At 37.7% G+C, this 17,069-nt stretch overlaps 1 protein-coding gene across 4 annotated transcripts in view; it reads left to right on the forward strand.

The window, feature by feature from the left end:
• Nucleotides 1-14,177, forward strand: part of LOC109104519 (ADP-ribosylation factor-like protein 15) — a 121,849-nt gene extending 107,672 nt beyond the window's left edge. For all 4 annotated transcript variants that reach the window (XM_042756585.1, XM_042756587.1, XM_042756589.1 and 1 more), the window contains one exon: nt 13,104-14,177. In XM_042756585.1, coding sequence (XP_042612519.1) covers nt 13,104-13,256 — 153 coding nt within the window. In that variant the 3' untranslated portion in view covers nt 13,257-14,177. The remainder of the gene's footprint in view (nt 1-13,103) is intronic.
• Nucleotides 14,178-17,069: the final 2,892 nt, after the last annotated feature.

A 17,069-nucleotide genomic window follows, 5' to 3' on the forward strand; every position in this document is an offset into this window, starting at 1 on the left:
GTGATTAATCATTTGACAGCCCTAATATATATATTTGAATTTTAATTCATTTTAGTTTTACTTTCTTACATTCAAATCTGAATTGCAGTTCTGCATCCTGATTACAGTATCAGTTCAAATTCATTTCTGAATGGTGCACAACCCTGGTGTAATGTTGTCATGTGGTATGTACAGGAGCTGATTACCTTCTAGTGACTCCCCCTCTAAATTTGGCTTCAATGTCTAGTGTAGATGAAATAACTAATATATTTTGGAAAACAATATGAACAGGTTGTGATTCTGTATTGTCTGGGTATATCCTATCCTAATTCCTACATGATAATATATGAACTTGAATCAGATCTGATTTTAGCCAGTGAGAAAAGTAATATTTTTTTATTACTTTCTTTTGTTCTTAAAGGCGTCATATGATGCGATTTCACTTTTTCCTTTCTCTTTGGAGTGTTACAAAGCTCTTGGTATATAAAGAAGATCTGTTAAGTTGTCAAGCCCACCGGCCGCCGCTTACTCAGCCCACCGGCCATTCCTCACTCTAGGGCGCAGTCCGTTCCTCACTCTAAGCCGCCGACCGTTCCTCAATTCCAACTTTGCAAGGACAGTCAGGCGCTACTGACTCACAGTCTGTAAGTAAGTTTTTTATATTTAAAGAATTTGCCACTGATGATTCAAACGCGAGTTTTGAGCAGTGTAGAGTAGCTCTTGTTGTTTGTCGTTTCTCCAGACATGGTGTTATGTTTACTCAGCACGATACGCAATGCAACACGTAAAAGACAGTATAAGTCATTATAATCAGTAATTATGTCCACACTGGATGCAACAAATGCTTTGTTTATAAGGGGTTTTATTGTTTTTGTCTTGTAGCGCCTGGGACACTGGGCATGTGAGTATGTTAAAGGGTGTAATATTTCCATCACACGCTTGAGGTATTCAGCCAATCACAATGCACTGGATAGCTGGCCAATCAACGTATATCTCACTTTTCAGAACGATTAGCTTCGTAAAAAAAAAATAGACACGTTACAGAAAGGCGGGGCATAGAGGAGCAACAATAATGTACATTATGCAGAAAATAATGTTTTTAAACCTTAAACTGCATAAACACATTGCATTACACCAAATACACAACATAATGTTCTTTTTAGTAACGTCATATGACCCCTTTAAACTCTTACTCCCTGCTCCATCACAACCCTCTACGTTGTGAGTAAATCATTTGCATATGCGACTAAATCTTACTCTGGGCGACTAAATAATGTCTATCATTAGCCATTGGCTAATAAATTCTTAGATTTTAATCGCCAGTATGTGTGTGAAAGGCTTATTATAAGTTTAGCATAGATGTTTTCACTCGCTGAACACTGACTGAGCGCTTCAGAATTTTGCTCTCCATCAACAAATCTGTACTATTTCAGTTAATCTCGGATGCTCAGCATACCTGTATTTGATGCACCGTAAACTCTAGTGTAAAGGTGCACGATTCGCCGTTGCTTTGCTGACAGCACTGTGTTTCTCACACATGCAAAGATAGAGCACGACAGTCTTACATACCATGCTGAATCGACGCGCTACATGTAAACCATATTCTTTGTTGTATTTTCCTGTCAAAATAACATAGTTTATTTAGAATTATTCCGCTTTTAAAAACAAGCAGAAGATATGCCAGGATCTCCGGTAGTGGGAAGAACTAATGCGCAAACGGCATTTTCATTGGCTGGTGCTTTTGATTTCAGCAAATCAGTTTGAGTCAATACTGTTAACGTGATTAATATTCATGAACCCAGCAGCTCATCAATCCTTAGTGAGTTGTTTATTGTTAGTAGTAGTAGTATCTTTAAATAATAATTACTATCTATTACTAATATCTTTCTTTTTACAGAAACCCAATGGCTAACAATATTTTAAGCATCACCACCAGTCCTAAGTTCAGTTAAAATGACAAATATACATTCGTACATGGTTACCAAGACTAATCAATAAAGTTCTATTGTAATGAATAATAATTAAATAGTGCTTAATTATCAAAATATAATAATAACATGATTAACTGATTAAGAAGTTAAGATTTAAGAAGCTGTGCCATTTTACAAAGATAAGCTGATTTGGTGAAATCATATACGTATATATACAGTACAGGTCAAAAGTTTGGAAACATTACTATTTTTAATGTTTTTGAAAGAAGTTTCTTCTGCTCATCAAGCCTGCATTTATTTGATCAAAAATACAGAAAAAAATTTAATATTGTGGTTTATTATTACAATTTAAAATAATTGTTTTTAAATTTATTATACTTTAAATTATCATTTATTTCTGTGATGCAAAGCTGAATTTTTAGGATCATTATCACATGATCCTTTAGAAATCATTCTAATATGATGATTCATTATCAAAGTTGGAAACAGTTCTGCTGCTTAATATTTTTTCAGAACATGTGATACTTTTTTAGGATACTTTGATGAATAAAAAGTAAAAAAAAAAAGAAGAAGAAGAAGCTATGTTTTTAAAATATAAATATTTTGTAATAACAATATACACTACTGGTCAGTAATTTGGGTTCAGTGATTTTTTTTTTCTTTCTTTTTTTTTTAAATAAAATCAATACTTTTATTCAGCAAGGATGTGTTAAATTGATAAAAAGTGATAGTAAAGAAAATATATTATTAGAATATATATTATTAGAATTTTTTTTTTTTTTTTTTTTTTATAAATGCAGTTCTTTTTAACCTTTTATTCATCAAATATATATAGACAGCAGAACTGTTTCCAACACTCATAATAAATCAGAATATTAGAATGATTTCTAAATGATCATGTGATAGACTGGATGTTACATGTGACACTGAAGGCTGGAGTAATGATGCTGAAAATTCAGCTTTGCATCATAGGAATAAATTATTTTTTTAAAAGTATATTCAAATAGAAAACTATTATTTTAAGTTGTAATAATATTTCACAATATTACTGTTTTTTTGGATCAAATAATTGCAGGCTTGATGAGCAGAAGAGACTTCTTTCAAAAACGTAAAAAATAGTAATGTTTCCAAACTTTTGACCTGTACTGTATATATATATATATATATATATATATATATATATATATATTATATATATATATATATATATAAAATAGTATATCAGTCTGGCGACTAAACTAAAAAAATTACTAGCCAATTGCGATTATATCGGTAAGGTGTGCATAGAGGGTTGATCAATATCCTTGAGCTCACCCACTATGTTTTCAATTTACTGAAAACAATCACCCTATATCCCCCTCCCAACATCCCCATTCTTGACTTTGTCATGCTTAAGCTGTTGTCAAGACTACAGTGAGGTGAGGGCACGCAAGATAAGAGAGAAAAAAAAACTCCATGTAAGCACAGATTTCAGATTGAGGTCCCAGGACACTAGGTACAGGAAAGGGGTGGGGGCTCCATCTCAGAGTGCATTTTAAATCATCTTGAGAGGATCTCATTGATTCTCTACATGCTGTGTGTGTTGAGAGTTTCTCTGTTGTACTTCTCTCCTGTGGTTCACCTGTCAGAACTGGGAAAGTAAAAAGTGGTGGGCCAGCGAAGGGAATAGGGAAGGGTGGGAGGTGTTTTACCTTCTTTCACAGGCCCCCTGAGCCCCATTGTGTGGTCTGCTTTGCCACCACCCAGACCTCCTCCAACCGACAACCGAGAAGTTGCACAAAGATGGATTCTGCATATGATGCTCACCCATTTAAAACCACACAGCCCAGATATTAGTTATTGGGGCACTTTTCCCAGCTCATAATGAATTGAGTTACTGTAAATCTGAACTGTAAGTCCAGACAAGCAGTGTCACAGCCTCTGCTTCCCCATAAATGGTGCTGGGGTAGCTGTCAGCACAGGCCCATTCATTGAATCTGCCAATTATTTACTAATCCACACACATCATGTTTGCACTGCATTATTTCACTTTTATAACAGTTCAGCTGCGGTGACAACAGATCATACCCTGAGTGGACACCCTAGTGGATCTCCATCTAGTGGATCTCCATCATTTGAAAGGAATATGCGGCCCGTATTAGTTGCATGGATGTAGTGGAAGTGCCATTTGCAAGGGAATCATGTCCTTTCAAAGTGCCCCTCAGACATTTGAGTAGACGTTGAAGTCAAGTGCATATTTAATGTACGTATGCTTGTGTGTGTGTGTGTGTGTGTGTGTGTGTGTGTGTGTGTGTGTGTGTGTGTGTATGTGTGTGTGTGTGTGTGTATGCTTAACAATATGTACACTACTGTGATGTAAGATTTTGTTACTGTTTTGAATGAAGCCTTTAAAAGAAGCCTGCATGTATTTGATCAAAAAAATACAGTAAAACAGTAATATTGTGAAATAGCAATACAATTTAAAATAACTATTTGTTTTTTATATTAATATTTTAAAATGTAAGTAATATAGTAATAGTAGTAAATGTAATAGTTATTGTAATGTTTTAGTAAATCTAAGTATGTTATTCCCGTGATTCAGCAGTCATTACTCCAGTCTTCAGTGCCACTCGATCCTTCTGAAATCATTGTAATATCATTATTTGTTGCTCAAGGAGCATTTCTTATTATTATCCAAGTTAAAAAATATTTGTGTTTCTTAATATTTTTGTGGATATTTTTTTCGCAGTTTGCCATGGCCATGAATGAAGTTGATGGTTTCAATCCATTTGTTATTGTATAACAATGGCAGAATATGTGGAACTCAGTATCAATGCAGGAGTTTAAAATGTTGTAAAATAGTGACAGCACAGGCATTATGGATGATTTGGCTGTAGACAAGTATCACTGGTGCTTCCTTAAAAAGTTGGGTGCATGACACAACAGTAATATTCTATGTATTTCACTCATAAATTTCACATACTTCATTATGGTAGTCTTCCCTATATTTTTGGAACAAGTGAAATCTGGTAGTTCACTAAAACAGTGACTTGGTAATCATTCAATCCCAGTGAGAAAAAAAAAGGTCCATACAAATATTAGGGGTTGTAAAAATAAATAAAGAAAGGAATATATTTGAGACATCTTTTATATGCATTTGTAGTCACTGCTTATATGGAAAGTACATTATCACAGTCCCTGGGCCTTAAGTGCAATAGCATTGTTCTGAAGCCTTGGAAAGAACCACGATAAGTGTCCCTGTGCCGTCTGGATTTATGATCCTCCAGAGCACACCTCTGATCTGGCACTGGTCAGTTGGCTTTTAGAAGAGAGTGAGGGGAGAATCAGTCTGCTTTGAACTTTTTCACTGGACTGCAGATTTTGGGGAGCTACTCTCCCTTCTGAGCGGTACAAGACAGTAAATCTCTGGCCAGCACGGCACAGCACTGCTCAAAGTCTTCATTTGTTGCCAGGCAAGACCTTGGCATTGTTCCAGTGAAGCTTTGGGGTTACTGATCTTTCTGGGTCTTTTTTGGGACCTACCTAAGCATCCAAGCAAACTTTCTCACTTCACCCGCAAACAATTAATTCCCTATGTCAGAATATGGCAAACATGAAAGTGAAAGTGAAAGTTACGTGACATACAGCCAAGTATGGTGACCCATACTCGGAATTCGTGCTCTGCATTTAACCCATCCAAAGTGCACACACACAGCAGTGAACACACACACACACCGTGAACACACACCCGGAGCAGTGGGGCAGCCATTTATGCTGCGGCGCCCGGGGAGCAGTTGGGGGTTCGGTACCTTGCTCAAGGGCACCTCAGTCGTGGTATTGAGGGTGGAGAGAGCGCTGTACATTCACTCCCCCCACGTACAGTCCCTGCTGGCCCGAGACTCGAGCTCGCAACCTTTTGGATTGCGAGTCTGACTCTCTAACCATTAGGCCACGACCTCCCCCTAAACATGTCTTCTTACCTCAAATAGTCAAATGAATAGTATGCCTAAATATGCAGCATTAATGAAACAGTTGCTAACAAGTATCAAGATGACCTACTACATCATCCAGAATTCTGACGTTTGCATCTGATGGACACTTTACTATGCCATGAGGCCACACAATATGTTTTATTAGTTCTGTTTGTATTATTATTTTATTTGTTTTTCAGTTTTAGCTTTAGGTTAGTTTTATTTAACTTATTTAGTACATAAGGTTAAACTTAATAAAAATTAGAAATGTAACTAGCTGAAAGAAAATAACTCTATTAGAGCAGACTGTTTGAATTGCAACTCTCAGTTTGGCTCATTGGGAGCCACAGTGAGTAGGATGATGAAAAGATGCAAAAATTCCAAATTCCAAAAATACCAAATTCTAGCTTACTTCTGTCTTAACATTAATCTTCTGACAAAACATGTATCTGTAGATTTAACTGTTTCAGGAAAGCAGGATGTTTGTAGAGAGTATATTACTTACACCCACAGACAATGTAGAGTGTAGAAAAGGGAGCTGTTTGTATAAACTTCTAGCTAAAGTGTTGTTTTTCCATGTTAACCTTACCATGCTTCACATGCTGCTAATAACAGAAGAAACCTCTTTGAACCTTTACATTTATATAAATCCATTAAACAAGTTGATCTGCTTGTTTCAAAATTGCTCTTTAAAGATTATACTTTCTCAGTCTGTGACCCAACTCCAAGTTTGAGGGGTATGTTCCTTTTTAAATGTGTCCAAAGCAGTAGATATTGTCTGTAAGTGATATTTTATGAGGCCTCTTTGAAAGCTTTGTGCCTTGCCAAGCACATAACTGCAGGCTCTTTAGACATTGAAAAAACAAGTGAGACCAGCTCAATTTCATGGTAAGTGCATCTGGTGATATCTAGACATTTCTTTCAAGTGTGTTCTCCACAGCTGACTGATATCTTCAGGGGAAAACTTGTCACCCAGAGTAATTGGCTTTTTTCTGATATCTGAGCACACCCTTAAATGCCCAAGGTGAGCCCTGGTGATGTTCTTCAGTTGGGAATTTTTGTCTAATGTAACAGTTGTAGAGTGCTATCTAACCACAGCGACGCAGCATGAATACTTATGCTCAGGATTCATTTTAACATCCTGAGCACTCTAGAAATTGACCAGGGGCCAGATTCACAAAACATTCTTGAGAAAAAAAAAAAATATTCATTGCTTGCAATTTTCTTCTTATTTTCTAACTTAAGAAAAAAGTTGTATTCCCAATAATTATTCTTAACAGTTTCCTTATCTTTATCTTTAAGACTCTTATCTTTATTCTTAAGATTGTTCTTAAGAAGAATTCAAATTCTTGGAAAGAATCATTGTAAATAACTTCTTAAAGTTAGAATAGCCTCAAACTTGTCTTAAATTCCCAAAGGTAAGAATGATTTAATGAATTCATTGGGTTATTTCAAACTAATTGTTGTAATTAAGCATTACAACATAACATTAGCTACGTATAATACATAGTAGAACTGTGTGCAAGTTTTCTGAAGTTACACCAACAATAATGTAAACAGCAATTGGCCATGATATTGTCACGTGTATGTTCTGTTTTCTCCCTGCCTTGACCTAGTTTTCCTTTGTTGCTTGATTAGTTCATTAGTTTCCAGCTGTGTTCATTAATTATCTTATTAGTCCATCATTTAGTTTAGTATTTATAGCCCTGCCTTTCCTCAGTTTGTTTGACTTGTCTCTGTTGTGTAAAGAGGTTGTTTTCTCCATTTCTGTCTTGTGGATTTAGTATAGACTTGGTTTGTTTGATATCTGCCTCCTTTGAGCTCCTTTCTCCTGGCAACCCGTGACTGAAGACAGGACCCACAAGAAAGATGAACTGGGCTGAGGACATTCTTCTGAACATCCAGCAGGATGGAAGGCCTTTGGAGCAATATGTGGAGGAGTTCCTGAGTGTCTTCCATCTGGTGTGCTGGAGTGATCATATGCTTAATGTGTGCTTCCAGATGGGACTGGACAATAAGTTATTCCGATTCTTGTCTCCAGACTATTGTTATAGACCCGTAGCAAACTACTAACTTCATTCTCGATTTAAAGTGTTTTGTTTTTTTTTAAGTTTATGTTGCTCTGATTTCTTTGAAGTAAATAACCATTCATTCCCTATCCAGAGACATGTTGGCACCCTCCACATACTGCTCCAATGAACCCGCTCCCTCCTTTCCTCCCACACTTCCCTGAGTCTTCCAAAGCTCCTCCTTAGTCCTCAGCCCAGGATTGCTGGCCTATCTGCTGTCAAGCCCCCCAACCTCCACTCACTCTAGCCCACTGGCTGCCGCTGACTCCGCGCTCTTGGACCTCCGGAGTTCTCGGCTCCTATCCTCACCCCAGAATCCAGAATCCACTCCAGAAAGTTCTCAATCTCTGCTGGTCCCATCCAGCCCTTCGTCTTCTCAGTCCTGAGTTGGCTAGCACTGCTCCTCCAGAGTGCCCTCAAGTGCCCGCTCCTCCAGAGCACCCCCCAGAATTCCTGATCTTCCCCAATAAATTTTGGGAGGGGGTGCTTATGTACATGTCCGAGCCAGCTAAGGTCATGGAGGATCCGCCATGGCCTCCTGAGTCCCCTGCTCTGCCATGGCAACCTGAACTGCCTGCTCCCGGAGCTCCCTGATCCCCGCACCCCCCCACCACGGTGTAACTGTTAGTAATGTCACATGAATGTTCTGTTTCTGTTCTCCCTGCCTTGACCTAGTTTTCCTTTATTGCTTGATTAGTTCATTAATTTCCACCTGTGTTCATTAATTATCTTAGTCTATCATTTGGTTTAGTATTTGTAGCCCTGCCTTTCCTTTGTTTGTCCTGTCTGTCATGCAAAGAAGTTTTCTTCATTTCTCCCTTGTGGATTTATTAAAGGCTCTGTTTGTTCAATATCTGCCTCCTTTGAGCTCTTTTATCCTGGCAACCCATGACAGATGTGGAACAGTACTTTTTACACTTTAATTTTTTTTTTAAACCTTTCAGCTATTATAATTTTACTATAACGTGTTTGGCAGATGTTTTTTTTTTTTTTTTTATCCAAAACAACTTGATCAGTTAATTCATTCCGTTCACTAATGACCTTAGTTATTACTGCCCTGCTTGTTTCTGGCAAAATGTCCATAGTTACAGTATAAGAAAATAAAAAAGACTTCCATATTGTATGGCAGCTTTCAAAAACAGCTTTATCAATTTATTTTTTTTTTAAAAGTCATGTACACCATTGCTGAGCTGAGCTTAATGAATACTGAAATTGAACATGAGAAGCCGGACATTTTTTTTTAGATATGCTGACACTGATTATGCACTTAAATTTTTCAAATGAATAAGGCATGAGTTTTAACAGATATTTATTTCCCTCTGGTAGTTATGTGGCTCCAGCCGTCTTATTCAGATCTACAGTACTGTGTGGCGCTATCCAAACACAGTTCAACATATGAACCCATTTATGTTCATTTAACTCTGACTGGTGCTATGAAATGGTCTAGTGGCTGTTTGCTTGGGCAAGTAACCAGAGAGTTTTGTGGTTTCCAAACCCACATGGAATTTGTCTATTACACCCAAGAGAATGACTTGTAACCTGAATTGTCTTGGTAAAGCCCCAACCTCAAGAATGGAAATGAAAAGACATTCATATCTGCAGCTAACTGTGAAACACATAAATAATGGTGAGAACTCCAGAGCAGGACTGGATCCAGTGCAGCTCGGGCTAGCTAGAGAGCAACAAGGGGAATTACAGTTCAGCTTCTGGCCACTTGCCTATTTGTGTATGCTAGACACACAATTCAGTTCATGCCATGTCCTCTGTAGACAGCCAGAATGTCTCATCTAATCCTATAGACCAGGGGTCTGCAAGTAAGTTTGGCATCGGGCCAAAAAAATATTTCGCCACTAGATGGCGGGCCAGAGCATAGTCAAAGGATAATTTAAGAAATTAATTGATGAAAAATGACTAGAACTAGAATTGCCTGTGATAGACTGTTACAGTGTCTTTTGAAACTGGTAGTGAGCTGTTACTCTGCGTTCAATCCTGTAGTAAGACAGTCATTAACAAAAAGCCACATTTGTGTGGCAGTGTCCGGAAGAGTATGTGAGTGGAGTGGAGCGTCAACAATTTCCCCTCCGCTCTCTGAGCATTCAATAAACACTCCGCTCCAGCTTCGCTCCGGGATCACCATTTCCCACTTCCGCTCCACTCCGTGCTCACTGATATCAAAAACACCGTTCAGCGTCTGAAGTATTTCAGTATGTTTGAAATACCACAGTTCTGTTCATAACGTATAGACCTATTAAAAATAAAATAACAGAAGAGTGGCTTATTGGAACACTAGACCAGCTAATAACATGCTTGTCAGCATTAAAAGGTATTATTGCTGCTTTTTGCGGGGCAAATTTTGTTTGTGATGAAAATAACAGTATGTTTTCATCAGTTATTTTACCTACGGATCAATGCATTTTTTACAGATTTTACGCTCATTCAAAATCGGATACAGATGATGTAGCACTGTAAGATTACATTTGTAATGCATTATTGAGAGAGCGATTGCATGTGAATAAGTGTTATAGGCTAATACTTGTTTAAATAATGCTTTCAGTTGAAAATATTCAGTAGCCTATCTAGAAGGAACAAACAAATTCTTTGAGAACTATAGCTTCCCTCTCATGTCCATCGCTGTCATCATAACTTTCACATTCTTTCTGATTTGAGTGATCATTTTCTGCCAAGCTAGCTAAATATGTTTAACGTGAATTCTTGCTAAATATACAGTTATATGACAGCCTGTTGGCATGAATTGTACTCGTGATGGAGCGGTGGTGCAGCGCTCTTGGAGCGAGTGAAAACCACAACGCTCCGAGTTTTAGAAAATCTGCTCCTCGCCCCAGTCAAAATCACACCGCATAACAAATTAGCATTTTGTTGTATCAGCATTTTGTTGTATCACCATTCTATGTTCATTTCCCACAAGCCACTGCCTGACTAAACGCCTGTTCCTAATTATCTTGTTACCTCTGCTTATATAAGCCTGTTTGTTTCTGCTATTGATTGTAAAGTCTTAAAGTGTCACTTGGGTCTTGTTTCATGTTTTTTTTTTCTTTTTTTATATATATAAAGCATGATAGCCACGATTGCTCTGTTTTCCTGAGCTTCTTACCATGCCAGTGCTTGGACTGATTTTGTGTATGACCTCATGCCTGTCTGACTATGATTGTGGATTACTCCTTTTACACCATTAATCTTCTGCATTTGGGTCCTAATCTCTGCCTGCCTTGCAGTCTTGTGACAGCCATATTCTTGTTTAGTTTTTTGAAAAAACTAAAAACCAATAAATGCAAAAAAAATTATTTCATTATTACATTAGAAATACCCAATGAATGCAACATACACTTTCCCAGATGCAGAACTCAAAGAAATCAACTGAAATTTAAAGAAATTTATATGAATGTATTTAACTAGAAAAGTTGAAATGCCTTAAACCCAACATTTATAGTCCAGCTGATTCTGATTGTCATAAAATTTATGTTACATAAGGTCAAAAGACCCTATTATTTTATTTGCTCAACATGCCTTCACTACATTTAAATGGGATGAGCCATGATTGAAGAACAGTGGTGTTTTCATTCTCCCACACTGTCCATAGTGACTTTAAGAGACATTTCTGGCATTAGACAGGACAGTAACCTTTCAAAGCTGTAAGCTGCTCTCTGTGTTCAGCTATGCCTCTCATTGGTCCCAGTGACCTGAAGGCTTGACCGTATGACACAGTGGTCAGCACAACAGCCATCTGCCACCGTGGTGCAAGGCTTGCTTAAGTTGTCATGCAACTTCAAACCAATGTGAATGAAGCCAAAAAATGTCCAAATGTACACTTAATTTTATTCATTTATGAGAAAGAAAGATGTTCTTGTACTTTTGTTTCCCTCATTTATGTGAACTAAAAGATTCAGTGCAAGCCATGTGTTCTCCAGAAGGGGGCCTGCTGCAGACAGACAGACGGACAGACAGACTGGTAAGCCAGGTCCGGGGCAGCTCCTTTTACCAAGATGGATTTGTTAACACTGTTTGGGTCGGTCAGGCCCCAGGTTGAAGTGACCTAATCTGTCATTAAACTCCTGTTACACTATGAGCGAGGCACAGCTCAGTGCCCCTAAAAAGGAAAGACGAGACACAATCTTCTGACTCAGTGAAGTAGGTCGTCATGAAAACAGCAGATACTAATAAATCCCAACATGGCACAGTTATAAGCCTGCGCTGCAAAAAAGTGCTTCATTTGTGATTCTTTTTGAGGAGGATTCAGTTACAGTACTTTGGACAAAAGACTCATCACACTGAACAGTTTGATTTGGTTTTTCAGGTCTTTCTGCCTGTTATCATCAGTTTGGCAGCAAGTGTTCATCATACATCATACATTGCGAAATGAAAGATATAGTTGCATCTGTTTGTTGTAGCAACATATCCTCTGGTCTGACATTATCTGCCCCATGAACTGTATTTCCTTGTGATTTTATCTACCAACACTTTGCAGGTTATCTCATTTGGTTAGGGACATCTGATGCTGCATCTGTTTTGTATTGAGGAAGGTAAATGGTGGATTATAGATTGCTATCTTACTGTATCTACAGTAAATGTCTGATGCTGCATCTGTTTTGTTTTGAGGAAGGTAAATGGTGGATTATAGATGGCTATCTTACTGTATCTACAGTAAATGTCTGTGAATATCATGGTTTCGCCATGTCTCATGTCATGTCTCATATCTCATTAACTCATATCAATTAGGGTCATTCAGGAAAAAAAGAAAAACAACACTGAAAGATTTTTTCATGTCTTTTTGAAAGAAGTCTCTTATGCTCACCAAGGCTGCATTTATTTGCACAAAAATACAGGACAAACAGTAATATTATGAAATATTATTACAATTTAAAGAACTGTTGTATATTTTATTATTTTTATTTCTAAGTAAGTTTATTCCTGTCAGGGGCGGCCTTAGCGATTTAGGGACCCTAAGCAAATTTGTCAAAGCAAATTTCAGGTATGGGGCCCCAACACAATAATATGCTAAATAAGAATTTTTCCCATGGCCTCTTGTATTCTCACAAAATTAAACCTGATGTGCAAAATAATTAATAAAAGTCTTTTTTGAAAGACAAACCAAAATGGTCTTGTTGCTATTTTTATAGAGCAGTCATAATGGAATAAATGTTTCCTCTTTTTTCCAGATACAGAAGTACTTTGAATTGCAGCCACTGGCCCGAGGGAAGCGATGGATTCTTGCAGGCAGCACAATAAACAACATGGAGGCTGTGAAGGAGAGTTTAAGTCAACTCATCAGCCTTTTGGAAGAGAAGGAGGTGCTACCTAGCAGGATATGATTCAATCAAACTTCAAAGTGAAGTGTGGGTTTGAAGTGTTGTTTGCTAAAAGGAATTTTTTTGGACTTCTTCGTCATTGTATAATAACCCACTGGAGACATAGATGCAAATAGCCACATGTTTTGACGAGCTGACCGACGTTATTGTTACCCTCAGCTCAAGGGTCACACATATGCTGATTTAGTAGCAGGTGAGCCAAAGTCCTTTAAAGAGATCAGATAATGTTCCATTATTTGTAAACGTAATAAGCTATTTGCTTAGCTAGTTTCCACTGCACTCATTATTCATTCTTCCATTTAGAGAATGTTAGAATGTTGTCCTATAGAATAAATGTGGATGATTTTTTTTGTGTTTGAAAAGACGACACCCATTTTCTTGGCACTGCTGGCCAAGCTGTTTTCAAACTCTATCAATCAGTGTCCGCAACAGCTGCATTTGACTGTCTGCGGAGACTCCTCCCTGTCTGCCACCTCACTCCTCGCCCAGCCACGCTCTGCGGCCTCACCTGCTGCTTCCTGCTGGTATTATCCAAATTCCTCTCCACAAATTTAGATTCCTGACTGCGCACCTCTCTGATGTGTTATTGTTTAGGAATCACACATGCTGTGTTTCTGTATATTTATAGTGTTAACTAAGTTGTGTTTGTTTTGCCCGCATATTGCCACTTGATGTCTTATTTTTTGAAACTAAAAACAACATATTTGTACTGCCTTTAATTTGATGTGTGGCCCTGTACCAGTTAGATGTGTCAAGGATCATGTGATCCTTTGTATACTCTCGTCCTCCAAACCTCAGGGTAACAATTTAGTGCATTTACTATGAAGTTTAATTCATTAACATTAGTTAATGCATTAGGTATCATGAACTACATACTGGACCGTTTTTTACAGCATTTATTAATTTAGGTGAATGTTAATTTATACAGATGCCACTGTTAATTTATGTTTGCTTATAATAAATGAATCTTAATTTATACAACTTGAAATGGTAAAAATGTGTTGTCTTTGTATATTAACATTCTTTATATTATATTGAATTATTATGAACTAATATTATTTAAATAATACATTAATATTTATTAATAAATGCATTAAAAGTATTGTTCATAGCTATGACATTTATTTTAACCTTATTTTGAAGTACCAACACTTCACAATTCAATCTGAGTGTCATTATTACTGTAAATATAATGATTTTAAGTGATTATTTAAAAAATTGCCATGTAAAATAAATCTGATAAGCTGCTTTAAACCAGTAGTTTTTCAATAGTTCCACCATCACCCAGCAAAATCAAAGCAACCCAGAAAAATAATCAAAGAGTCCATCATATCATTGCTTCCCCATCTAATCTCTGCCTCGAACACAAATTTCAGTCTGATGTAGACTAAAAAAAAGGGAAGTTAACGTTTCCCAGACAGGGTTTCTGATCCAGCCAGGTTTATTTTTTCTTCCCTTCTTTTTAAACTAGCCAAGTTGCTTTAATACAATGTCTGTCACGCAGGTTGCCCCTGCGATTCTTTGATCTGCTCTTCCTCTGTCTACGGCTGACGCTCCTCTCTAGTCTGCTGCTCTTGTCTAGCCGCTCTCAGAGAAAGCCCTTTGCCCCTTCTTTCTCGGGTGCTCTGCTTCCCTTTGGTCACGCTAATGGAGCCCACCCTCGAAGCAGAAACGCTGCAGAAAACCAGTTTGGCCTGTTAGAATTGGCCTGTCTCTCCTCCAAAGAGGCCCATAGACTGATTGCACTGGCCCTAAGGCCAGGAACTTATTGAATGGCCCATTGCTTCGCTTCGTGCGACATTATCTGAATGTCAATAATGTAATTAGATACACACCAGGACACCTTGCAGGTACTGAGACAAACATATCACATACCAGCTTTTTTGTTTTGTTTTGTTTTGTTTTTGGCTTTAGTGTTGCTTTTAATGCCACCGAGCGATTTTAACCCTCCCACATGGGATGTCTTTTATAAAACCAGTCTTAACTCCTTTTGCATATCATTTTTCTCGCTTGACTCAGTTTCACACTTGCTGTGTCTAGACAGAGATTATTTTTGGTTCCTTAGCAGGAATTCACCAGCAACTGACAAAGACTTGGAACCGAGCGTGGTGATCTTTGTTAGGATGACTTTTAAGAAGGAGGGGAAACACTTTTGCTCAGTATCCTCTTAAAAGTTTTTTCCCAGTTGTGTTTGCTCAAAGGCGAGCTCGCCTCATCATTTAAGTCCTCTCAGTTTGAAATGGTAATGCATGACTCATTGGGGAATCTTTTTGTTTACTAGGAAAACAAAGCACGTTCGTTGGTGTTTTCTCAAACAGCGAATGTTTTGCTCTCCCTCCGTCCAAACAGTCGAGTAATCTCAAGCTTTCACAACCTGTTGAAGGGGTTTGCCCCTGTGGAAATGCAACAGATGTTCCCTTGACATCCATCTGGTCCTCGTGATCCAGTACCGTGCCACACTGTGAAAGGTTTTCTTTTTTAACAGTTTCAGCTTGTGCCCGGTCAGGGGGGCGATGTTTTATGCATGACTGGGATACTTTGCCACTGGTGAGTTTATTAAACCCCGGGAATAAAAATAAACACAGTAGTCTCTCCCAACCTGACAACGGGACTTGGAACAAAAGCCAGTCAGTGAGATCTTGTTTGTGTTCCTGTGTTTGTGTTTTGGAGAGAGAAGGAAATTGACATACGACCCAGGTTAATTTAAAGGTGTTTTCCTATGCATGTCAGGGTTCTCAGCATGGCACCACACACCTTCTCACTAAAGCAAACAACAAGTGTGAGCTATCAGTGATATCAGCTGCAGTGGGAAACTCAGATAAGAGCAAAATATTAAAGGATTAGTTTACACGAAAATATAAATCCTATCACCCATCCTTCAAGCTGTTCCAAAACCAGAATTTTATTTTATTTTGCCAAACACAAAATTTTTAAATGGCTAAAACATTCCTATTTAACTAATCAAAAAATGTTAAAATGCAATTCATACAGGGAATGACTTGAATACCTGCCTACCGTATTATGTAGTACAACTCCCCAAACCTAATATATTAATTAATAATTCATGATATTTGTTGAAATATTAATAATTTTAAACTTTATTTAGTGATTTTGGAAACCAAAGCTTAAGATCTATACATGCTGTTAAAATTGTAAAACAACAATAATAATAATGTTACAGCGATTTTCTTTTTTAATTTTAGAAAATAAAGATTTGTACACTGGAAAATGTTGTTACCTTACCTTACCTGACCTTAATGAAATTTTTAAAATCATTCAATTCAAACTTTTCATGAAGATTATTTAAAAGTTTTTAGTAATCATATAAAGCATTAATGCAAAGAGAAACATATGAGTTTGGCACACGTGTTACATATGTTAGTGACACAAACCGGTCTAATAATACAGACAAGGGATTTGGCCACTTGGCTGAACAGTCTCCATTAAGCTTGTCATTCAAGCTTCTGGTTGTGCTTCTTTGGAGGATTTTTTTCTCTTCCATCCTACTCTCATCTCTTCTCTTCCCGTCTTTTTTCTCTCTCATCTTTTGACGCGATGATGGAGATGTGTGTTCCAGGTGGCCCACTCATCAGAACACAAGGGATCGGGCTCCTTATTTCAGACAAAAACATCACACTCTTTGTTGTCTAAAGGAAGAGATGTGGATGAGGATTTACCCAGGAGAATCTGCCCTCCCCATTGCCCACCAAAAGCCGTCTCCGCCCCCTGCCGTCAAAGAGAAATGTCAATCAAACGAGGGCATGAGGTCTGTTGAAAAGGTCATCCAGTGGTGGTCATTTCAGCCATTGTGTTACT

This window comes from Cyprinus carpio, chromosome A5 (genome assembly GCF_018340385.1).
Source record: "Cyprinus carpio isolate SPL01 chromosome A5, ASM1834038v1, whole genome shotgun sequence".
NCBI lineage: Eukaryota > Metazoa > Chordata > Actinopteri > Cypriniformes > Cyprinidae > Cyprinus > Cyprinus carpio.